General features: G+C 38.1%; 2 protein-coding genes across 4 annotated transcripts; one reads left to right on the plus strand and one right to left on the minus strand.

The window, feature by feature from the left end:
• Positions 1-1,775: 1,775 nt before the first annotated feature.
• On the minus strand, positions 1,776-17,754 carry miga2 (mitoguardin 2). Of its 2 annotated transcripts, XM_060891068.1 has the most exons (17): positions 17,632-17,655; positions 17,138-17,169; positions 15,683-15,971; positions 13,412-13,619; positions 12,623-12,732; positions 12,389-12,509; positions 11,447-11,565; positions 10,930-11,047; positions 10,439-10,545; positions 9,864-9,976; positions 9,660-9,732; positions 9,409-9,495; positions 8,666-8,764; positions 8,214-8,348; positions 7,040-7,093; positions 5,806-5,922; positions 1,776-4,423 (listed from the first exon to the last, which is right to left on the minus strand). In XM_060891068.1, the coding sequence occupies exons 3-17, from the start codon at positions 15,776-15,778 to the stop codon at positions 4,232-4,234; spliced, it is 1,749 nt and encodes a 582-aa protein (XP_060747051.1). In that variant the 5' UTR covers positions 15,779-15,971; positions 17,138-17,169; positions 17,632-17,655; the 3' UTR covers positions 1,776-4,231. The 2 variants fall into 2 exon arrangements, with proteins under 2 accessions (XP_060747051.1, XP_060747052.1); XM_060891069.1 differs by lacking the exon at positions 17,138-17,169 and having other exon boundaries at positions 17,632-17,754.
• A 164-nt stretch (positions 17,755-17,918) lies between these two features.
• st6galnac4 (ST6 (alpha-N-acetyl-neuraminyl-2,3-beta-galactosyl-1,3)-N-acetylgalactosaminide alpha-2,6-sialyltransferase 4) lies at positions 17,919-24,476 on the plus strand. 2 transcript variants are annotated; one of them, XM_060891470.1, is made up of 6 exons: positions 17,919-18,054; positions 18,373-18,444; positions 18,703-18,837; positions 19,165-19,577; positions 20,661-20,768; positions 21,200-24,476. In XM_060891470.1, exons 2-6 carry the CDS (start codon positions 18,433-18,435, stop codon positions 21,378-21,380), a joined length of 849 nt encoding a protein of 282 aa, XP_060747453.1. In that variant the 5' UTR covers positions 17,919-18,054; positions 18,373-18,432; the 3' UTR covers positions 21,381-24,476. The 2 variants fall into 2 exon arrangements, with proteins under 2 accessions (XP_060747453.1, XP_060747454.1); XM_060891471.1 differs by having other exon boundaries at positions 19,168-19,577.

A 24,476-nucleotide genomic window follows, 5' to 3' on the forward strand; every position in this document is an offset into this window, starting at 1 on the left:
ATCATCATCATCTCAAGAAAACAAAAATATACATCTAAAAAAATTAATACAGCGATATAAAGAATATAAAACAATACTTAAGAAAAACAGTTCAAACATCAGTATATTTAACAGCTTTCAGTTAACTCAAAAGATACAATCAGCATGTTTGAGAAAAGAAGTGAAGAATTAAGGTTCAATCATTCAGGCATCACACTGTATGCTACAATTTACAATCCTCTCTTAAAGAGCAGTGCTTTTAAACAGTTAGCTTTAGGGAAAAAACATTCTTTAGCCTGTACTGCTAATGTAGTGTCCTCTTTACAGATGAAAGCAAGAAACAAGCAGTGCGATGTACTGAAAAGCGTGATATTGACTTGTACAGTATTAATTCTGTTCAAAGCTGGACCTTACGTTCACAGCAACAAGCAACAAACAAAACAGATGATTAATTTTGTATGTAAACCTGAGACATAGAGCCATGATGTCATTATAATCAAAAATTTCTCAATTCTGCACACATTAGATGATGTGGAAAAACAAAACAAAAAAGGCTTAAATGGTTTTACAGACCAATCAGAAGGCGCATGATATCAATGGTTTTTGCCAGTTCCCTAATTTCTGACCTACGATTAGTTCCCATTTACCCTTTGACTAGTTAGGGCAGAATATTTATCGCATGGTTTTATCTTATCCTATAATACACAAGAGACATTATGTAGAAAAATGAACACTTGGAATAAACTATCAGAGTCTCTGGTGAGTTTTGGACATTAACCAGTGTAAAACCACACTGTCCAGTGTATAAATCATATAGTGGGATGTAGATATCAATCTAAATATTTTGGCTATTACATGATCTCACTGAAACGGTGCACACCAAAAAAAAAATGAACATGCTCACGATAGACTTACAAGTGACCTCAGAGACTCGTCACCTGCTAGTGTGAACTCTGGATAACTGATATACACTTTAACTGAGAACGCATTAGAAAAACACGTTGGAGGTTACGCCCATTGCTATAAATTATATTTCACCAAACAAAAAAACTATTTTTTTAACCATACCTCAGCATCCTGTAAATAGTTCAGGAGTCAGCTTAAGGAACATAGCGATTAAAAATAAAGTCTAAAACCTTGCTAGTGAGGTGATTTTGAAGGCCAAGTTGTAGTGTCATAGCAAATCTGACATAAGCGTAATCAATTCATTTTTTAACCAGATTTCAGCTCTCAGTGTGTCAGTTGGTACAAAATATTTACATGGAAATTTTCTCCCTTTTTTAATTTTCTGGGGTCAACCAATTTGCTTTAAGAAACAAGGAAAACTAAAAGAAAAAAAAAAAAAAAAAAGTTTGAATTCTTTCCAAACTATATAAGAAAATGTCAACATTTCTCCATGAGAAGGGATTTCCACATGGATATAAATACAGGACCAGAATAAACAGACAAAGTCATACAGAACACAGGCACAAAGGATCCAAACTGTATCAATGATCAGGCTTTAAATGCTGACCATGTAATAGGAGTATACTGTGCATATGAACTAGAAATCTCTTCATTTTACTTGAAAATGCTGGCCAAATATTTTTGGCACTGGTTTTTTTTCTGTGCATTATTCTGCCTTTAACATTCTAACATCAACTTCTAAACCTCTACAAAAATAGATATAGTTCATGATGGATTTGTCATCATATACATACATTATATACACACACACATTTTATATATATATATATATATATATATATATATATATATATATATATATATATATATATATATATATATATGTGTGTGTGTGTGTGTGTGTGTGTGTGTGTGTGTGTGAGGAAAAAAAAAGTGCAAAATCAGCAAACGAAGGCTAGGACGTAGGTTGGACTTGGTTTCCGTTAAATAGGAGGAAATGGAAAAACAAAACATTATGAAAAGAAATACACGATAAGAAAAACAAAATACGTCTATTGTTTTCCCCATAGAGACGTGTGTCTCATTGGTAATGATTATAAACTACAGATTGCATGATTTTTTTGTACTGAGTTTAACTAGCTAGTTCTGAAAGCCTATAGAAAATTAGTGTTTTTTTTATTTTTAGTACACCTTGGAGGAGATATGACCTGAGTCAGTAGCTCTGATTAAGAGATTGATATTTCATATTTATGTTACATATTCGTGATTACACTAGCGACTGATGAGAAAACAACGGCCATATGTCAACGTCTTGACTCTGTTTTCTCTGAAACATCCTCATTTCTATCTATCCATATTAACAGCAATTCCATCGTGTAGCTCAGTTTTCAACTATAAACTTCAACCTTACACATCATACATTCAAACAGACTCCTCAATCTGTAGCTCATGCAGCTTCAGTATTTGATTTTGCTTGAGTTTACAACTCTTTATAAAAGACAAAAGCTTGGTAAAAGACAGAGAAACTGTTACAGTAAAGACAATCTCCTAGTGCACACTCCATTTGAGCAACATAATGCATACAGATCATAAAAAAAAAAAGGGAAGGAGATAAGGGCAAGTTAAAAATAGCAATGACAAATCATAGGGCATGTATCTTAATCCTGCATTAAAAAAGAAGAAGAAGAAAAAAAAAAAAGTAGCATTATAACACAGAAAAAAAATTTAGCAATACAATAGGTATTACAAGAGCAGGATTAGGAAACACTTAATGTTACAGAATGTAAACTAAAGCATAATGATATAGAATTCATTATTGGGTCATTCACTGCAGTTCATTCACAGTAGAAAGCTTCACCTTAAACCTTAAATAAACCATAAAGTTCGACTTGACACAAAACCCAGTCTTATCCAACCCACAAAGTGACCCTTTATAAGCGTCGCTCGCATTCTTCAGTGCCCTAAATACCCGTTTAGCTGTCCTGAATGATAATTATAACCTGATTGAACGTTACAATTACAGAAATTAGACTGCTGATACTGAACAGACAATAACCACCTGCCAAAGAGCTTGATCTGGCTAGAACACAAACCACCTCTGATTGTTGGGAGTATAACACACACATTTCTCTATTCTCAGATCTCCAGCGACACATACTCGATAACATTAATTATTCATCATTTTGACAGAAGACAAAATTATGTACAAGGGTGTGTAATGGACAGAGTGAAACAGAAACCTAGCAGCAAGAAACAACTTAAGACTACTTGTCTAAGTGTGATTCTGTGGTGGTGGTGGTGTTCACGCAGCTTCTTCAGTGGTTGTGGGATTAAATTAGGCTCGGAAAGCAGCGATTCTCTGTCATATATTCAGACTGTAGATCTGAATGCTCTCAAGGGAGGTCTGAGTTAATAGACGTACAATAGAACTAGCTGGAGAGCTGACGGACAAATGGAACTTGGATCGCCATCTGAGTGTTGTATTCAGTTCTTGATCGATTAAAGGTGACAAAGTGGCAATTTTCAATGATCTCAGCTTCTGGGGTTTCAAATGGAATAATTTCGAATGCAACTGGAATAAGTCCAGCTGGCAGAGACAGTACATAACATCCACCTATCCATTTCCTATCCAGTACTGCTTATCCTACACAAGGTCATGGGAAGCCTGAAGCTTTACCCAAGATACTCAGGTGAAGAAGGTGGGGAACATGTTGATCACCCATCTCAGGGCATACTCATACACACACCACAGATCATTTAGAAATGCCAATCAACACATTTCTTTAGACTGGGGAAACTGGAGTACCCTGACAACACCCTCGAACCATGGGAAAGAACATGCAGACACCAGAACCATGGGGTGGAGGCAGGAATCAAACCAACTTGCCCCCTATCTACAGAACATCTTGCAAAGAATTGAAGATTTTCAGTTATACATTTTGGTTCTGAACATCACTTCATTTATTTTAGATTTTGTCAGTCAGGCGGCAGAACTGCAATCTTCAGTTGTACCAGGTGGCAAGCTGCGAATCAATCAGATCTGCTTGGTGCAAATAAAACAAGACTTCCATCAAATCCATTTTCCTGTATAACATATGCAGGAGTTACCAGCAACTGCTACTTCAAGATCTGTAGTTTAAGAGTTTCAGAGGTCAGAATCCAAATTCTGCGAACTGCACCTGTTCTTGAATTCAAGCGTTCCATTATTCTCGTCTTGCTGAAGATATTTACTGATAGCTTACGTTTCAGTCTGCTAAAGATTATGAACCTAGATGTGCCTCTTGGTCTGGAATTAAAGAAGTTCTTATAGACGATTTTCTTATAGACAATTTCCACAGTAGTTTCATCAGTCCTGTGCATCCGTGCTAGCAGGCAGTGCTCCATTAGCTTCTGGCAGACTGTTGATGCCCAGGTAGCCCAGCAGGATGTCGGTGCGCCTGTGGGATAAACTCAAAATGTCCTCGGCCAGAGACTGAGCTGAGGTGAAGCGTACTTTGTCGTGGTCAAACATGTCTTTTAGGTACTGCACAATTTGTTGCTATTAAAACACAGGAGCAAAAAAGCATTATTTAGCATTACAAAGACACTTTGGTAAACCTTATATAAAAGTGCTCAATATGAGAGGAATCAAAGCTTTAAATAAAGCTTAAAAAAAAATCTTTACTAAATATAATTTTTTTTATAATAGCATCAAAGTGTCAAATATTGGTACAACTAGAAATTCCTAAAAATGTAACTGGAGCAACTTTCAATGTATATTTCACTTCATCTTTTATGACTTCCTGTGTTACCAGTTTTTATAAGACAACAAAGTCATATTTCTGCAGTTCATTTATCAACACGGGGAAAATTACAGAAAGAATAAAGAAAAAAGTCAGACATAGACCTTTATAAATCAAACAATGCATACAAAAAATAACTACACAAATGAAAATGCCCATATCTATGGTGAGGACAATAACGGCGCTAAAATGACACAAGGATTTTGGTGACTTTTATATCTGGAGAAGATGGTGACTTTTTTGGAGTCACCAAACTTTCAAATCCACAATTACACGGTACCTCAATGTCAGCAAATTATACAGAAAGCATGCCAAAAGCAAGCCTTTTCTGTCACCACGAACAAAATTGCCTGAAGTTCTCTAGACATGAATGGAACTTCAATCAATAGTCAGATGAAGCAAAAATAAAGTACAATGTCAGCAAACATTGAACATTGAGTGTTTTTGGCATTAAAAGATGTACGGTTAGACAGAAAAGCACCTAACCACCAATCCTGGGTATAAAGGAGGATCAATGGTGATGTGGAACTCTTGTTTTTCCAAATACCCTGGAAACCAATTAGGATACATTGCAATTTGAACTCCACGAATTACATGAAGATTTTAATTGTGGCTTTCTTAGCCAATAGCTACAACATGCTTACGGTTGGATCGGAGCAAAAGACCACATAATGAAACAAAAATGGTGCAACGACCACACAATCAAACTTTTGTCATGGTACACTTTCATGAACCCCATTAAAAAAGTATGGGGAAGAAAGAGGAGAGTCCAAAAGGGAGGACCTAGAGCTCTTTAAGAATTCTAGCAGAAGACACAGTGCTTACACATAATAATTAAAGCATTGGCAGTCATTGTAAAAATGCATTTTTAATTTTTTTTTTAAGCTTGCGCATGCTTCCACACAAAACTATCCAAGGTCAGTCTAGTGTTAGTAAGAGAGTCTGGCATCTCTCAGATCCAGAGAGCGCTGCCAAATTTAATCCCTTGACTGCCTGTAATAGACGCTTGTGACACTGTCGGGATTCAAACTCACGATACCCTGATGATGAGGTGTAGATCTTTCCTCCTCTCTCATTAAAAGTCACTTTAAATCAAACAAAAAACTCATTAGTGTTAGAATTGATGTGCACATCTTACCTTGAAAATAGTGCACACTTCAGTCAGGTGCTGTCTAGGCCCCAGAAAGCCGAACGCCAGAACCGGACTCACGTGCTCCGAGATGCCATAGAAATGAGATATGAACCCATCTGGAACCTAAACAATGCAAAAAATGATTCTCTCACATGTTCTCATGTTCATTTATTTGTCCTTCTCCATAAATTTGCTTATATGAATTGTCTAAAAATGTGGCACAGTACTAGCGTTAATTTCGTCAGACGAGACGAGACGAAATATGTTCGTCAACAACCTTTTTTTTTTCATGACTAAGACGAGACGATGACAAGACTGCACCACTGTCCAAAAACGCTGACTAAGACTAAATTAACATGCATTATTGTTGACGAAAAAAGACGAGACGAAAATGTTTTGTATAAAATAAAAACTAAGATAAAATCTCTTCATTTTCGTCTACAATTGTCTCTGCTTTTCCATCAGCTGTTACGCCTTTAAAATATTCAGTACGAGTTCGCGGCTTCGCACTGTTTAGTGTGTGCGTAGAAAGAATTCGTCCACACGCCGCTCAAAAAAAAAATTAAATAAATCCTGAGCGCAAGTCCACCGTCTAGGCAGCTTTTTGTGTTAAATTATATTTCCTGTCACTGCGCAGGCTCTTTTATTGTACATGACTGCTTATGTCCCGATGACCAGTCTTTGCATTACGATTAAAAGCAGTGTCAATAAAGTAAAAAATGTGATGTGCAGGCAAGTTCGAGTGAAACATATGTGAAACACTTTTTTTACTGAAATGTTTATCAGTAATAATCTCAGTAATAATGTGTTGTATTAAAAAAAGACTACAATTCTTTGACTAAAACTAGAATAAAATTAAAAGACTTTTAGTCGACTAAAACTTGACTAACAAAAAAAGATATGTGAATGACTAAATATGACAAACTAACAAGGACATTTGGCACAAGACTAAGACTAAGACTAAATTAAAAATAGGTGACGAAATTAACACTACACAGTACACCTCTGGAAATTCTCCAGTTTTATTAATAAGCAGAGCTTTAATACAAGGTGGTAAACAATTATTATATGAACACAAAGTATAAGAAAACAGGCGAATTAACTTTTTAAGTCTATATTAAATCTCTTCTTTTTGACAGATTTTTGATCTCATCGTGAACAGACAATATTCAGATTGTAAATGAATCTGTATGAAACCTGAGGAGAGTTCGCTGGCTTTATAAGTTTTATAATAGCTTACCATCAGTAACCTTCTTTTGGCTTTCAGCACTGACCAACATGCTGTAGCTAAAGCCTGAGAGAAGAAGAAAGAAGTGGTTGTTAAAAAGAAAATGTATGAATTATTCAGTAAAACTACATCACTGGGAGACAGAATATTACACATCATACATCTCTGGAACAGTAAAGCAGCAAATGCCAATCCTGAGGAGACTATGCTGTATACAGAAACGTGTACTGGATGCAAGACATCTGAACACAAGGCCAAATGTTTTGACATCCAGCCTATTAAGGAAGCTCACTAATACAAATCTAGACAAACAGCTTACAAGAAAAGGTGGGATGTTCTCATTATGTAATGTGTAGGGTGAGGACATTGAATCTAAATGTATAAACCCTGCAATCTGGATGTTAAGCAACCATGTGTGATATGATGCCTTTTGCAAAATAAAATCCAGATAAAGATATCTAATAACCATAATTAATATTTGATTCAAGTAACAGGAGCAAAACGTATAAGGATTGGAGTTGCAACCCCGGACAACTAAACACTCAGCAATCAGCTGGATCTCCAATAATTACTATCAGATCTCCTCTAAAAACCTGATTCACTGCACAATTAATCTGTCTTTCTCTGTGATGTCTGGACAACTTCTGACTAATCTGCCACCGATGCTGGACCTTGGTGGGAGTTGGTGGCAGTAAAGGGAACTACGGTGTAATTCATTTTATAACTCCAAAAGCCAACAGCAGCAAATATGGAATATTTTATACAACAAAAAGTACATGTTTAAACATAATAATTAAGAAATTATGTGTTTTTGTTATTCCGTTCTTGTCGAGACTGTAACCTTATGCTGTTAGACAAGCATGTGTGTGTGTGTGTGTGTGCGCGTGCACAAAACATTTTTTGAAAAATAATGACGCTAAGTTTATACCACCATTAAATCTGGAGGTATATTCGAGGGAAGGACCTTGACTTAAAGAGATAATGGAGGTGGGCAGCAAAAAGGAGTTCACGGCTTGTGCAAAGATAATCCTAACCTAAGAATGTGCTGGGACTGAGTTTAACAGTTGCTCCATTAACGCATAAACTCAGCTTTGTTGATTTTCAATAAATTCTACTTTCATCATCAAAACTCTAAAAGCTTCTAAAAAGCTTCTACCACACAAACTGTTTGCAAGAATGAAATCACCGTTTCTTTAAAACTGTCTGAGAGCCATCGATTCCGCAAGACAGCAACCACGGAGGTAGGTGGGTTCTCCAGGTCCTCAAATGCATCCATAAGAATGAAGTCCAACACGATGTCGAAGAAGTTCATGCACACCACCTATGCAGAGGTCAATGGCCAGATGTCACCACTACTAAACTATTTTATAAATGATGCACATAACCTTTAGCTATATCCTTAAGCCTAATGCAAGCAATGGGTTAAGGGCTATAACCAACAATTTCATATAAGAATATTCATTTATGTTCATTTGTAAATGTAGTTCTTCTGAAAAAAATCAAACAAAAGCAAACAAAAGACTGATAATTGAAAGAGACAAGTAGAGGCACAGAGATCGAAACTGATCATACCACTGAAAGTTGAAAAGAAAAAGTGTGTGTGTTTGTGTGAAAGAGAGAAAGAGTAAAGACACCGACCCCTCGTCCCTCAAGCTCCATCTTGGTGGTTGGCCATGTCTCCTCTCGTTGAGTGTACAGCAACATGTCCTGATAACTCTCCAAAAATGCCTTTGGACTCTACACACACACACACACACACACACACACACACATCATATGGAAAATGATACGCCATTGTGCCATTCAGCCTATGAAAAAGCCTGGGCATTGTAGCTCTGTATATTCACTAACTTTGTGGTCCCAATAGTACTAAACTCTCCATTAAGGTTGTTTTCAAGTTTTCTGACCGGATCAAAAAATGTAAATTAAATAAAAAAAAAAAGGAAATACAACTATTCAGGACAGTTATGGACAGTCTACACTTTTTCCTAAGAGGTGATTTTTAGTCTGTGCCAGTGAGATATTAGGAAACAATTTAAAGCGAACATGTTAATAAGTTAATTATGATATGACATGACTGTTTTAACTACAAATTAAGATGCTATGATTATAATTCTGCTCAAAATTTTTCATTACTGGCTTTTTTGAGTGGATAACATGAGTCATCTCATGTTGCACACACAGAGTCATTATAAAAGCAGCCATTAATACACTCCTGTCTTACTATGTAAACAACTGAGAGGATGGGGAGGTGATGCACTTATTAATACGTACACTATTTAGGTTTTGCAGTTAGGAAACAGACCACAGCTGGGACAGACTGACACATCTTTGTGGTTTTCTAAATTATTTATAGGATGGTTTAGGATTATAAATATTACCTTGTTGCCTTTGACCATGAGTCCAATGATCATCTGTTTGCCTGTTTCCATGAAGAAATTCTTGTGAGTCTCATCCACCAGTAACACCTACACACGCACACATACACACACAATCAAAACCTACAGACTACAAGAAACATCACAGATAGTGAGTGAAGACTGAAAGAAAGAAACAGCGGAAACCACAAAAAAACACAAAACGAAAATAGGTGCATGTATGTGTGTGTGTGTGTGTGTGTGCGTGCACTGACGTGGAAAGCCTGTCGGACACAATGGAGCTTAGCCAGGAAGTCTTGATCACTGTAACACTCCAGTAAATCAGTTCTAAAGAGCATACACACACATGCAAATGTTAAATATGAAAAATCTTTTAATTAAATGTCTATAGCCAAACTCTCATTATGCAGAGAGAGAGAGAGAGAGACAGAGTGTGTGTACTGTTTAGAATGTAGTACCTGAGTGATCTGCATTCTACTTTCCCTTCTCTCACTAAAGTCAGTGCTTCTTCATACAGAGCTGCGGGTTTGAGGGGCTGATACACCTCATCGGGAGTGAATGCATCAAACAACTACAGCAGAGAGAGTGAGAGTGAGAGTGAGAGAGAGAGAGAGAGAGAGAGAGAAAGAGAGAGAGACAGCGAGAGAGAGACACAGAGATAGAATCCTGATTTAGTTCTACATTTTCCCAGCCTGCCATTCAACAGCAAAAATGATATATAAAAAAATCATAATATTTTATTTGTAATAACAAACGTAACTATTGACCTGTATAAACACTCCCTGACTGTTTGGGTGACTGTACTGTACATTTCCCTATCATTATTGTTTGCCTCCAAATAATCAACAATAAATACTGATAAAAAAACTGACAAATACTGATTAGCCATACTAATGTACAGTACAAACCCCTCCAGTCATCTGAATTAATAAATTAAAATTATCAAAACTGGGCACAATAATTAGAAAAGCCACAGTGTGTTATGGTTTTAGGATCTGAAAAGGTGTGTGCGCACGCATGTTTTTGTCCCAACCTCAGCTGCAGAGAAAAAAGAATCGTCTGATGTGATGGTAGCGGCATCGTCGTCCCGGACACCACGAGAGCTTTCGACAATGGGCAGAATTAACGTGCCTTCACTCTCTACATTACACACACAATAAACAAACAAACAAACAAAAATAAATAAATAAATAAAAAAAATAAATGTAAGAATTTGGACAATGAAACTGACACACTGGCCAATATAGTTTTGGAGGTTTTACTCCTATATGTGTGTGGCCTTTTGGCCAGTTTTCACTGATTTCACAACAGCAGAGAAATAGTGGTGCTGTACAAAAGATATTGGAATCCAAAATAAAAAGAGGACAAAATGTTGGTGTGGGTCTCACTGAGCCACGGTATCCAAGGTCATTTCAGCATACCACCATGAAGGACGAAGCACATCCCCTAACTGTCAATGCAATCTGAAAGGGAGGATTGTAAAACCACAGCTGCCCGACTCACTGCAGAATTAAATGTGCTTACCAAGGTCAGCTAGCAGGCTATCTGCTGGTATGGTGCTACCAAAATCTTCCTGCAAATGATAAGCCCGGTGCAGAAGGGACTCCAGTTTTTCTGCAAATTTTCGATTACGAGCTTCTGGCTGTTATGATCACAACACACACACGGACACACACACACACACACAGACACACACCTTAATTAGTTAACAGTGCTATTTAAAAAGATTACCGAAACAAGCAGAAAACTTATTCAGAAGACATTACAAGCTGCTGAATTCACTTATCAGCTTCCCAAAATGTAGATAAAACTTTAGCAATAAAATTCTTAATATAATACTAAAATGTTTCCACAAAGGGAAGGTAAATCTATTTCATATATTCTATCAGTACAAAAGCTTTTAATACTTTGTAAGGTGAGCTGATGTGTGTAAATCAAATGTCTTACGTGGTTACATAGTTCATTGTCATTTAAATATATTCTTGCTGGAATATTCCAATGATGCATTAAAACCAGAGTGCTGGTCAGGAGTGGATTTTACCGTGAGTGCTGCCCCCTGTTGAACGAGACTGTTAGCAGAAGAGGAGTTGGACTGAGTCTGGTGTCTGATGTTCAGCGCTTGCTCCCACTTTTGCAGTGCTTCCTCGAACAGCTCCATACCTACAGGGAGTGACAGTTTATTACCACTGACTATATTGTGGATAACAGGTCGGCAGTTGAGAAGTGAAGCTACAATGTCTCTGATGCCCTCTAGTGGCTGAGTGTAATGTAATATTTAACCAGTTACATGTGCAGTCAGTCCTTGGCATTTGTGTTCTATCTGAACTTCTCATTTAGATTTATTTGACTCATTTGAGATGTTTACGACATTTTCAGTTTAACAGATAACCGTTTTGAACTGCACAGACACTTTTATTTACCTGGCAGCTTGAAATATTGACACCAACAGAGCAAGGTTCAAGATCTGACAGAATAAATTGAAGCTTATCCTCAATATCTAACCAGTATATGAATGTGTATTTATATAGTTAAAAATCTAACTGATAGTGTGTTTAATAGCACTAAATAAGTGCCTCCACCCAATAACTGACCCTGTTTTTCTGGGGGTTTTCTGGCATTCCTGGTCAATGGCTTTCAGCTGGAACTTTTCCAGGTTTTAAAATAGGTCAGAATAAGTGTATGCACTCCTGACATTAAGAAGTGTTTTATCAATAATGAATGTGAATAAGCTTCACATGGACATACTCCAGTTTCTACAGCACAGGTTCTGGCTCTAATGTTTCTTCGCTAGCACTAATGCAGGACAAAAGTATATTATTTAATGTTGCCAGATTTTAGGTTCATAAGTCAGCCTTTTAGCTGGCATAACAAGAAAATAAAAGGACTGAACTGAGGAGGAAAGCAACCAAAGAATGAACCTTAGAAGAAAGAACTTTATAAACCCAGATTTCATATTTACGTATTCTTCTATAGATTTAATTACCAATGAGGTACAAGTTCTCTGCATTTGCATCTTCTATTGCCCCGGGCTCCTCTGCCACAGGCTCTGCCTCCCATGGTGTGGGTACAGTGCCTGATTGGTTGGGAGATGCAGGCAGTCGTGCCTTAAAAACATACATGCAAACATACACATCCAATCGGAGTCTACAATGGTGCAAATTAGCATCAGCATAATAGAAGAAAAAAGGCAGATAAAAAGTCTGCATGTGTCTCATACGGATGTGTGTGAAGAGCTCGAGTGTTTGCTGGCAGCAAGTGAAGAGATTCCACTCATGGTATCGTTGCTTCGAGTACTTGGGCTCAACATCTGGCGGCCTGGAAACGGACCTACAACAAACACATGAACAATCTTTGTCATATTAATTAGATTTTTAATCTGGTAAACAGGTTCAACAACTGCTTATTAGCTTTAGCAAGACAAAAGTTTTCGTTTGATATTTACATGTATTAGGGATTTTTTTAATACATAAACCAAAAAATGCTTCATGGTGGTGTGTCTGGCCTCAATGCTGCAACTACCACACTCACACGCATGCTCTCACGCACCATCTCATGCACGCACAAGTGCTGAACATCAGACACCAGACTCAGTCCAACTCCTGCTGCACTCACACACGCATGCACTAACACACACAGATAAGAAACCATTTGTTCATAACCTGGAACAAGCAGGTGTACACTTTAACTCACCTGTCTCAACTCTCCTTACAGTGAAACATATCTAAAGAAAATAAAGATGCTAACCATAATGGTTTGTAAAAACAGCTTTTATATGTGACCCAAGAACAGAATGCCAAATCCTACAGCTGAAACACTGGCCAATGGTTGTTTTTGTCAAGGGAGCAAAAATGACGTGCTTTTTAGTATAAACAAAATTGGCAGCACACTGGAGCTTTTACCTGAGCAGTGGGCAAGCTAATAAAATATATATTTTATTATACATTTATGTATTGATCTAAAATATATTATTATACATTAATACACATTTTCCGATGCTGTTTCTGACCTCTCTTCAGTGATGTGGGTCTTCCTGGGCGTAGCAGCTGCTCCGGGATGCCCACTGTCTTGGGTCCTGCCTTTTCTGCTATCTGCTTCCTCTTCCTGCTGCGTCTCTTCAGGTGGTGCGCAGTGAGGGCCAAGGCCACAGAACCCAACGCTGTTGCAAACAGCACCTTCTTCAGGCTCGGGGTCAGTCGAAGCTGTGAGAAAATGGACTAAGAGGAGGGGAGAGGATGACAGATAAGAGTATTAGAACATGGACATTATTATCACGGTTCTATCTATACTTTCCATTAGATATAGAGCTGCTTGTCAGTGGTATGACGAGATAAACTGTTAAAAAAACAGGCAAGAGCAAATTAACTATGTTAGTCTGAGTACAAAACCTTGATTTGAGGGTGTGTGTCTGCATGTCTGTCTGTCTGCGTGTGTGTGTATGTCTGTCTGTCTGTGTATGTCTGTCTGTCTGTCTGTGTATGTCTGTGTGTCTGTATATGTCTGTCTGTGTGTCTGTGTATGTCTGTCTGTCTGTCTGTGTATGTCTGTCTGTCTGCATGTGTGTGTATGTCTGTCTGTCTGTGTATGTCTGTCTGTCTGTGTGTCTGTGTATGTCTGTCTGTCTGTCTGTGTGTCTGTGTCTGTGTGTGTGTCTGTCTGTCTGTCTGTCTGTGTATGTCTGTCTGTCTGTGTCTGTGTATGTCTGTCTGTCTGTGTCTGTGTATGTCTGTCTGTCTGTGTATGTCTGTCTGTCTGTGTGTCTGTGTATGTCTGTCTGTCTGTGTGTCTGTGTATGTCTGTCTGTCTGTGTGTCTGTGTATGTCTGTCTGTCTGTCTGTGTATGTCTGTCTGTCTGTCTGTCTGTGTGTCTGTGTATGTCTGTCTGTCTGTGTGTCTGTGTATGTCTGTCTGTCTGTGTGTCTGTGTGTGTCTGTCTGTCTGTGTGTCTGTGTATGTCTGTCTGTCTGTGTGTCTGTATGTCTGTCTGTCTGTCTGTCTGTGTGTCTGTGTGTCTGTCTGTCTGTGTGTCTGTGTATGTCTGTCTGTCTGTGTATGTCTGTCTGTGTGTCTGTGTATGTCTGTCTGTGTATGTCTGTCTGTCTGTGTATGTCTGTCTGTGTGTCTGTCTGTGTGTCTGTCTGTGTGTCTGTGTATGTCTGTCTGTGTGTCTGTGTATGTCTGTCTGTCTGTGTCTGTCTGTCTGTCTGTGTCTGTCTGTGTATGTCTGTCTGTCTGTGTGTCTGTGTATGTCTGTCTGTCTGTGTGTCTGTGTATGTCTGTCTGTCTGTGTATGTCTGTCTGTCTGTGTGTCTGTGTATGTCTGTCTGTGTATGTCTGTCTGTCTGTCTGTGTGTCTGTCTGTGTGTCTGTCTGTGTGTCTGTCTGTGTGTCTGTGTATGTCTGTCTGTGTGTCTGTGTGTGTCTGTCTGTCTGTGTCTGTGTATGTCTGTCTGTCTGTGTCTGTGTATGTCTGTCTGTCTGTGTGTCTGTGTATGTCTGTCTGTCTGTGTGTCTGTGTATGTCTGTCTGTCTGTGTGTCTGTGTATGTCTGTCTGTCTGTGTGTCTGTGTATGTCTGTCTGTCTGTGTGTCTGTGTATGTCTGTCTGTCTGTGTGTCTGTGTATGTCTGTCTGTCTGTGTGTCTGTGTATGTCTGTCTGTCTGTGTGTCTGTGTATGTCTGTCTGTCTGTCTGTCTGTGTGTCTGTGTATGTCTGTCTGTCTGTGTGTCTGTGTATGTCTGTCTGTCTGTGTGTCTGTGTGTGTCTGTCTGTCTGTGTGTCTGTGTGTGTCTGTCTGTCTGTGTGTCTGTGTGTGTCTGTCTGTCTGTGTCTGTGTATGTCTGTCTGTCTGTGTGTCTGTGTATGTCTGTCTGTCTGTCTGTGTCTGTCTGTCTGTCTGTGTCTGTCTGTCTGTCTGTCTGTGTCTGTCTGTCTGTGTCTGTCTGTCTGTGTCTGTCTGTCTGTCTGTCTGTCTGTCTGTCTGTGTGTGTATGTCTGTCTGTCTGTGTGTATGTCTGTCTGTCTGTGTGTGTGTATGTCCGTCTGTCTGTCTGTGTGTGTGTATGTCTGTCTGTCTGTGTGTGTATGTCTGTCTGTCTGTCTGTGTGTGTATGTCTGTCTGTCTGTCTGCGTGTGTATGTCTGTCTGTCTGTCTGCGTGTGTATGTCTGTCTGTCTGTCTGTGTTTATGTCTGTCTGTCTGTCTGTTTGCGTGTGTGTCTGTCTGTCTGTCTGTGTGTGTCTGTCTGTGTGTGCGTGCGTGTGCGTGCGTGCGTGTGTACCTGTCCAAAGGTGGAATACAGGAAAACAGGTATCTCTGCCACAGTCATGGCTAAGGCTTGCATGATGGACATGCCCTCTGTTTGCCTGAATGACATCTTAACTCCGTTCTTATGAGCCGTAACATCCAGAGATGGCACCCTGATTCTTGGTCCTCCAACAATTCTGCCTTAAAATCAACCTCTGATTAACGTAGATGTCAGATCTGCCCTTTCCTAATATCATAGGGGTGCGGCTGGTTGAGGATCAGCTTTCCTGCATGCCAGGTACATGGCTTTTCATTTATGCTGCCTGGGAGATAAGAAAACAGTGCACAGTGGCTTTGGCTAAATAAACAGATCTCCATGTTACTGAAGTCACATGATACCACATGTATTATTTTAACAAAGGAACAGAGCAAGACTTGCAACAGGGTCGTTGAATATCTTTCCCATAACACCAGGTGATAAACAAGCTAGGGATGAATAAAGCTCATCTTTAACAAAGACAGCAAATAAAACCTGAACAGAAATACGGATTCATTTTGGTCACACATATTAACTGTTCACTGTTATATTGTTAGTATCTATTATTGTGGAGAAAATACACAAGAAAATGTGATTCTTATTATAAGTAATGTTATAGCAGCTATAAGGAGTCATTCACTCGCTAGTCTCTCTGTTTACTTTCAGTTGTAGCTTAGAAACTTCGGTCCTCTAGAAGACTTAAAGGAACAGTGTTACATTAAAGTGCTGACACTAATACAAGTCTTCTTTCTTAAATGTTAATGTCTCCTTACAGAAACCAACATTTATACAGATTCATTGATTCAGAAAAATACTTAAAAAAGCATTCATCGTCCTCAATACATGTGCTTTGAATCTGCTTTTACTAAAGAAAAATCTGATTAATATAAACCTGTGATTTCCCTAAAGCCAAAGTCATATCCATTCAAATAAATTGAGTTAATCAACACCTTTTAAATTGGGTTCAGAAATTCAGAAACACTGTGGAGTAAACCGAATTTCATGCCAGAGAAATACTTGCTAGTTTTATGTAGATACCCGTAAATAATAATTTATGTCTGTGTATATGTTGATATATTCAGTTTTCTGCAGCAATATGAAGGAAAAGAAAAAATGCTGTGTATTAGAACACACATTAGTCAAAGATTAACGAAATGTTCAAATCCAACCGATTCAGACTTTTCGTGTTTCGAATCAATAAAACTTTGACAACAGAATATCCATATTTGTCCAGGTCTGTAAATTAGTATGAGCGACACGCTCGGGTCCCAAACTCGGGTTACTGTCTGTTTGCGGTTTCCATGCGCAATCTCTCTGTAAGTTTCATCACGATTCTCTGAATTCTTCTGACCTCCAAACAACATGCCAGTAGGTGACCTAGATGCACTAAATTGCCCCAGGTCATAATGTCCTGTCATGAAAAGATGTCCAAATTCAGGGTATATTCCTCACCTCCTTCCCACTGTATCCTTTATGACCCTGACCTGGATAATGGGTACCAAAAATGAGTAAATGATAACAGAAGAAGACACTTTTCCATAAATGTCTGATATGCACAAGAAAACACAGAGGAAGGAGTACACAGACACACACACACACACACACCCCCCCCCCCTACAAAGCAAAACTAAAACAATTCCTCCAATAGTTTGACTGCTATCAATGACAGAAACAGGAAATGGTTTGTTAGTGGGGGGGGGGGGGCTGATAACTTCAAGTTGACTTTTTTGTTAAGTTTGAACTTGACATGTATCTCAGTCTGTGTAGGTAAATAAACTGACATCACACAACATGCTAGCTAGCACAAAAGCTAACACTATAGCTTTCTGTCTGATTGGGGAGAAATATATCAACAGTAATACTAACCTGCACCGAAATATAAACTGAAATAGGTTAAAATATATATATAAAAATATACATGAATATATAAAGGTAACCGTACTTACTCCGAAGGACTGCTGGAGAAGGACATCCTCTATGGCCGCATTTCAAGCGCACAATCCTGCGTCACTTAGAGGCGGGACTTAGAAGATAATTGACAACCGAATCCTCAAATAGTCGCTGAGGATCGGTTGCGTTGCCCAATCAACTGCTAGAAATCGCGCGCGCGTGGAATCCAACTGTCTGACACTACAGTGACACTTTGAGTACAATACCGATCTCGTATCTTTATATACACGTTTTTAAATGTTTTTTTACAACATACAAGGGCGCACCGTTTCACATACTCATATTCTTTGGACTTTGTTTACTTCCTGTTATTCAAACACGACCCGTTTTAATTGACCTAAACGAATAACGATGTCGGAACTAAGTATCTCGATGAATCTTTCACTCCGGAACATAAACATGAGCGTGCCGAGTAAAATGTAAGAATGCTCATTTTTTTAGCTAGCTTAGCATTTTTTTATTAGTAAACATTATTCATCAATTACTAACAGATACGACTTCGTTTGACTGAAATGTATTGTATCTTATGAAAACATACTGAATACTATGAATCGTTTTTGTTACGATATATTGGAATAGGATACAACACAACACTGTAATCCCTACATAGGGGTTTGGAATAAAGCTCCTATAATCTTTAAGCTTTAATACCAATTAACTGATTTTGCAAATAATTAGCAAACCTACTGTTATTCTTGATACGTTATTTTTATTAAATAATGATTGTCTTTTTAAAGGATGACTTGAACGAGAGCAATTTGCGCCCTGGTGTTGAAGCTCTCAGGCTTCAGCAGGATATGATGTCTCAGGTATATAAAAAATGTTTTATATATACTGTAAAAACAGGGAACAGAGATAATAAGTATAATATCATTCAGAAAATACAGCTGGATTATGAGGGATGTTCTTTTTGAGAGATCTGCATCAACTAACCCTTTTTTTTAATGATGATCTTTTAATTTAATGTGATCAGTGACTGAAGTCATTCTGTGTTAATTCCACATAATGATAATAATAATAATTCCTGTAAATGAAGAATTATTTTCTGTTTTATTATCTACATACAGAGGTTTTGTTGGCTGCTCCTCCTCCTGATCGCCGTCTCTCTGCTGCTCTGGTACAATCACATAACCAAAACAATAGAAGTAGTTCTAGGACTTCGTGGCTATGTGAGAATTTTGCCCCCCAGGTCAAGGTCACAAGTAGGTTTCCTGATTTCTTTTTATCTTGTTTTAGTGGTGGAAATCACAACCCTCCATCATTACAGTTATTATGCCTATAAAAATATTTGTGGAAAGTTCTGGCTGCCACTAATTTTTTTATTTTTTTATTTTATTTTTTTTTTGTAAATAATCTATACTGAGCAGGTTTGTAAACGTTTTACAGTTGATTATTGTAAAAAATTTGAAATCGTGATAATGGTTTAAAAAAAAGTGTGTTTAGGTAATGTGACTATATGTGGTATATTTGTAAAGAAGCAACATTTTAAACAGAATAATACACAAACTAACTTTTTTCATTCCTTGCAGCAGTACCTGGCGCTGCGCTGTGCCAGCTGTGCCGTCGTCTCCAGCTCGGGTCAGGTGCTAGGCAGCAGATGTGGGCGTGAGATTGACGGTCATGAATGCGTGATCCGCATGAACGCAGCACCGACACAACGCTTTGAGACGGATGTGGGAAATAAGACGACGGTCCGTGTGGTCTCACACTCCAGTGTGCGACGTCTGCTGCAACGTGAGGCCTATTTCTTCAATCAAGAGTCAAACACACGCTATGTGGTTTGGGGTCCTGAGCGGAACATGAGGCACGACGGCAAGGGCCGTGTGTTCAACATGCTGGTCAAACTGGCATGGAAATACCCAAGAGCGCACATCTACACTGTGAGCAGGGAGAAGATGATGCAATGTGATCGTGTCTTCCAGGACGAGACTGGCAAGAACAGGTAGTCATAACGCGTCTGTTGTTATAATATCACTCTGTAAAAAGGGTACTACTCTGTACCGTGTGAAGGCACATGTAGGACTCATGTCAAGCTTTACTATAAAAACGTCTTGTTACAGTATGTAGATTTTTATACCAGGTGAAAGATGGTGAAGGTATAAAGTTGTACTCCAGATAGAACCACCCCAGCAACAACTTTTTTCTGCAGTCGTTGAAGTTGTTGAAAGTGTCATAACACACATAATGCTTAAAATGAATGTCCTGCTAAAATCAAGTAACGACTCCATACAACTCTGGATATTATGTTGGTAATGGACAATTCTCAGCACAGCAGGGACACTGATCAGCTTTTCTGGAGGTGTTGCTGGACCTGAAGGTCACCCGAGTCAAAAGGGGTTCTGACCACTGTTGTAGTCTACAAGACGATTCATACAAACGTGTACGGAAAAGTAGATGAGCCTGATTCAAATCAACCCGACTCCATATGACATGCGGTGAAATGCTTATTTCAAATTAGAATGAGAGTAGCATTAAAGTGAAATAGAATTGTCCTGTCAATATGGAAGGGAAAAAATGTAGAAAATGGTACACACAACTAACTGGTTGCAACAGAAAAAAATTGAAATCTCCTTAGCAGCATAAAGGGAGTGTAAAGTTTCTTAGTCAAGGAGATAAAGGTGCTGATGGATCCTCATCAGGGTGTTGATGTGACAGGATCATGACAGGTCCAGCGTGATGTAAACACTGAGATGTCGGTAAAGGGGTTTTATCCAGCACCCAAACAATACCTGCTCAACAGTAGTTCCTTTCCACTGATGCTGTGTTTTGGTAAATTGTCCAAATCCACAGAGGCTATGGTATGTAAATGTACAGCTCCAACATGCACTATTATGGTTTATTCTAAACACCATGTACCCGCATTTTCAACAGCTAGGTGTGCACAGTGTAGTGATAGCTGCATGTATGTACACACAGAAAAACACAGCTGTTTATTATAAATCATATGTTAATTCTGATCTTGCTTTCTCTCTCTCTCTCTCTCTCTCTCTCTCTCTCTCTCTCTCTCTCTCTCTCTCACTCTCAGAAGGAAGTCTGGAGCATTCCTCAGCACCGGCTTTTTCACTATGATTTTTGCGCAGGATATGTGCGACAGCATTAACGTTTACGGGATGATAGACGGATCATATTGCAGGTGAGTTTGTGCGCATGTGCATTGTTAGATTAGTAAGACAACCAAAAGGTGAAGAGGAACATCTGGATATTGTCCTTAACCTGAAATAAGTCGATTGTACATTCTCCATTTATAATAATGATTAATAAAAATAAGAAGTAATAATAAGAAAAAGAAAGATTACAAAGAAATTAGGTAAAGAGCCTGACAATCAAGAAATATATGAGATGTTATGTAGGTAACAACACTAATACGTCTACACAGTGAAATAGAAAACATTCAACAGAGAAAAGGGAAAATACAGGTTGTTTTTTTTATCATGGAAACATTTTAATTTAATTGAGTTCAATTCAAAATCTCTCTTTGAAGGAAAACCTACTGTAATGTATGTATACGTGTGTGTGTGTGTGTGTGTGTGTGTGTGTGTGTGGTTTGTGCGTGCGTGTGTATAGTCTCACCAATTCCTCTTCAGTGCCGTATCACTATTACGAGTCGAATCGTCTAGACGAGTGTGGCATGTACAGAGTGCACGAGCGTGTGCGGAGAGGCGGCCATCGCTTCATCACAGAGAAGCAGATCTACAGACGCTGGGCATTACAGGGAAAATTAAAATTCCAGTATCCACCATGGTGACGAACAAGAACCCCAACACCTCTGTGCTAGATAAGAGCACGCTTAGAGTCTTTCCTCAAACTGCTATAAGACGTCCAAAAAATGATGAATGTGAAACTGACATAGGAACTGGGGTCACGTTACATGTTACATTCAATCTTAACCATTTCAATTGATCCATTTCAGGAGTGTTTGATTTCCTAGTGATTTGTTACAGCAGCTGGTCTGTTTTTATTATGTTGGCTTTGTAGAAGCCAACATTCTGTTTTCCTATTTAAGCTTAGACAAAAATTTATAAAAATTTAATCCGGCCTAGAGCTTTCGAGCCACATGAACCAAATTCGGATATGTTGTAGACCCTGGTCTGATGTTTGTTGCTATTACTTTTCTAAGCGATCCGAGTACCGGTACTTCCGGTACCGGGTCTCAAAGTGGCCTTTTTTCCCATAGACTCCCATTATAAACTTTGGAGGTTTATAACTCGGCAAGCTTTCGAACTATCTACACCAAACTCGGCCAGCTCCTTTAGGGTGATACTCTGAACAAACTTTTAAATTGGTGTACCGACTGGCCTTTCGGTTGTGCCGCAGCCCCGCCCCCAAAATATGCAAAATCAAAAAAACTTTTTACGACATGGACATGTGACATATCAAAACACTCAGAACAATGAGGGAAACCTCCTCACATGTATTCTGATGACGTAACATGACGTCACGTGATGTCACATGAAAATCAAAAATTAGCACAACATGGATAAGTGACATATCAAAAAAATCAGCCCAATGTGGGAAACTTCCTCAGGAGTATTTGGATGATGTCACATGCTTGTCTCCGCTTACCTCCAAATGTTTTGGCAACCTAGCTTTCTGTCCACTTGCCTCCAAAAGCAACACTAACCCTTATATCCACTTGCCTCCAAAAAGCACCATCCGTTGCGAATACTTGCATCGTCAAAGCCAACATCAAAGTTTGTCGCGACAAACTTTACAAATCTAGTTTTATTTGTTTGTTTTGTTCCGGATTTCATAAGGAAGCCTGGTCATGGGAGGTCACATGAGGTCGCATAAGGCTGTGGTTACTATGGAGTTCGCTGTTAGACCTGTGACGTGTAAAGTACTAATCGAGTGCTGAATCTATTAGTAAAATACTGATTGTAATGTAGTTGATTGAGCCAGGCACATTTCTTGTTTTAAAATATATAAATAAGCAGTTCAACATCTCAGAATCTGATGCCTTCAAATTTAGCAGTTGGAAAACCTTACCGCATTTTGTGTAGAAACACTTTTTAACAAAGACACAATAGAGGTTCTTGAGAGTAAACACTCAAAATCAATAAAATAAGATTTTTTTTTCCTCTCAGTAAATAGCATAAATTAGCCAGAGAACATAGGAATACGGAGTGATTGACAGGTTAACCCCGCCCCTTCCTCTGTCTCACGTTAGACTCATCCGTCTCACTTTAGCGTGGAATAAAACCCAACAATGTTTTACTGTATTGTATAGTGTATACTATATAATTAACCTGGATTCAGATTTCATCCAAAAATATTACAAAAACATATTTCCAGCCAAAGAAAAAGGTTCCAGGCAAAAACGTCCAGGCAAGTAAAAAAAAAAAAAAAAAAAAGTAATTGATTATCCATCGTCAGAAATAGATGATCCATCCATTTACGTTGTTAATTACTAACGTAGAACTCGACACGAAATATTGCCTGAAAAAAAGCAGGTTTTATGACGATGATCATAGAATCTTTACCTAGTTGCTTGTGCTAACGTTAAGACAGGAAAACAGGGAATTACACACTTTAATGCTTTAATCTTTTTTATTTTTTTTATTTATTTATTTATTTTTTCAGATTTGACATTAGTATACCTTAAAAGCAAAAGTGTTCCTCTCTAAAAGCCTTGAATTGTATGCAGACACTTGCAGTGTGATACTGTTTACAGACCGATTACTGATGACTTGCAGGTCTGAGTGATGTTTAAAAAAAAAATCCAAACATCTCATTTTATTATCACTATTATTATAGACCCTTTAAAATGCTGCCACATCTCATTCCTGACAGAACTGTTGCTCTGACTGAGGAATATGTTTACAAAAGATAAGTGCATATGTCATAGCTTTCATAACCTCGTCCTCATGATGAAATTTAGCTCGCAATCATAAATTGATTTTGGAAGCATTAGCGATTTTAATCTACCTGTGCCGGTCAGTTTGAACCAAGACCTTTGTTAAATATTAAAGAAGATGTTTCTTTCAGTTAAAAAGGTCTTATTTGACAGGTAGTAAGATTAAAAATACATCAATAAATAAAGAAAACATTGTAATAATATTGCAAATCGAAAAAAGTCATATTGGCATATGCATTCTAGTCAAACCAAAGGAATTTATTAACATGCTGCTCTTTTACTGCTTCTATGTTAAATTCATCACTGGCAGCTGGACGTATGAAACTCTAATCAGGAAATTTGCATGCTAAAATGTTTACCTGTACAGGCTGTGATCACTGTCATAGATACTTCACTGCAATTTTAAACATTTTATGGATAATTATCTCAACTCGTATAGCTATAACATTAAGACGACTTCTACGAATTATTGTTTTTTTTTCGTCTTTCAGATTTCTGCCTTTTTTTTTGGAGTAAATATTAAATGGGATTTTTTTAGAGCACTGATTCTCTTTTTATTTACACTGTCGTGCATACTGAATGTTTATCCTTTGACTAACTACAAAACAATGTTATAATGCCACTTTGAGTCATTCACTCTCGTCTGTTTTTGAGCTAGACTTATGTATTTATTTGTATAGAGCGTCAGCTAATTTGTGTGAATTTGCTTGTGTGTTATTCTAAAGCTGTGCATTGCACTTTCAGTCCCTTTAAACATTTAACTTTATTTTCTTGAAATTATGTTAGGAATGCTTTTGTTAATGTTGTGGTGGCATGGGAAAAGCCTTCACATGGTCAAATATTTGCACATTTATTATTAAAACTATGACATAAAAATAAAAGAAAGACTGAATTTAATTTGTAGAAAAAAGTTACAGAAGTTCACATGTAGAACTGGTCCACTGTTTGCAATACCCCCTTCTACTGTTACATTAAATGTGATACATT

Source organism: Tachysurus vachellii, chromosome 17 (genome assembly GCF_030014155.1).
Source record: "Tachysurus vachellii isolate PV-2020 chromosome 17, HZAU_Pvac_v1, whole genome shotgun sequence".
Lineage (NCBI taxonomy): Eukaryota > Metazoa > Chordata > Actinopteri > Siluriformes > Bagridae > Tachysurus > Tachysurus vachellii.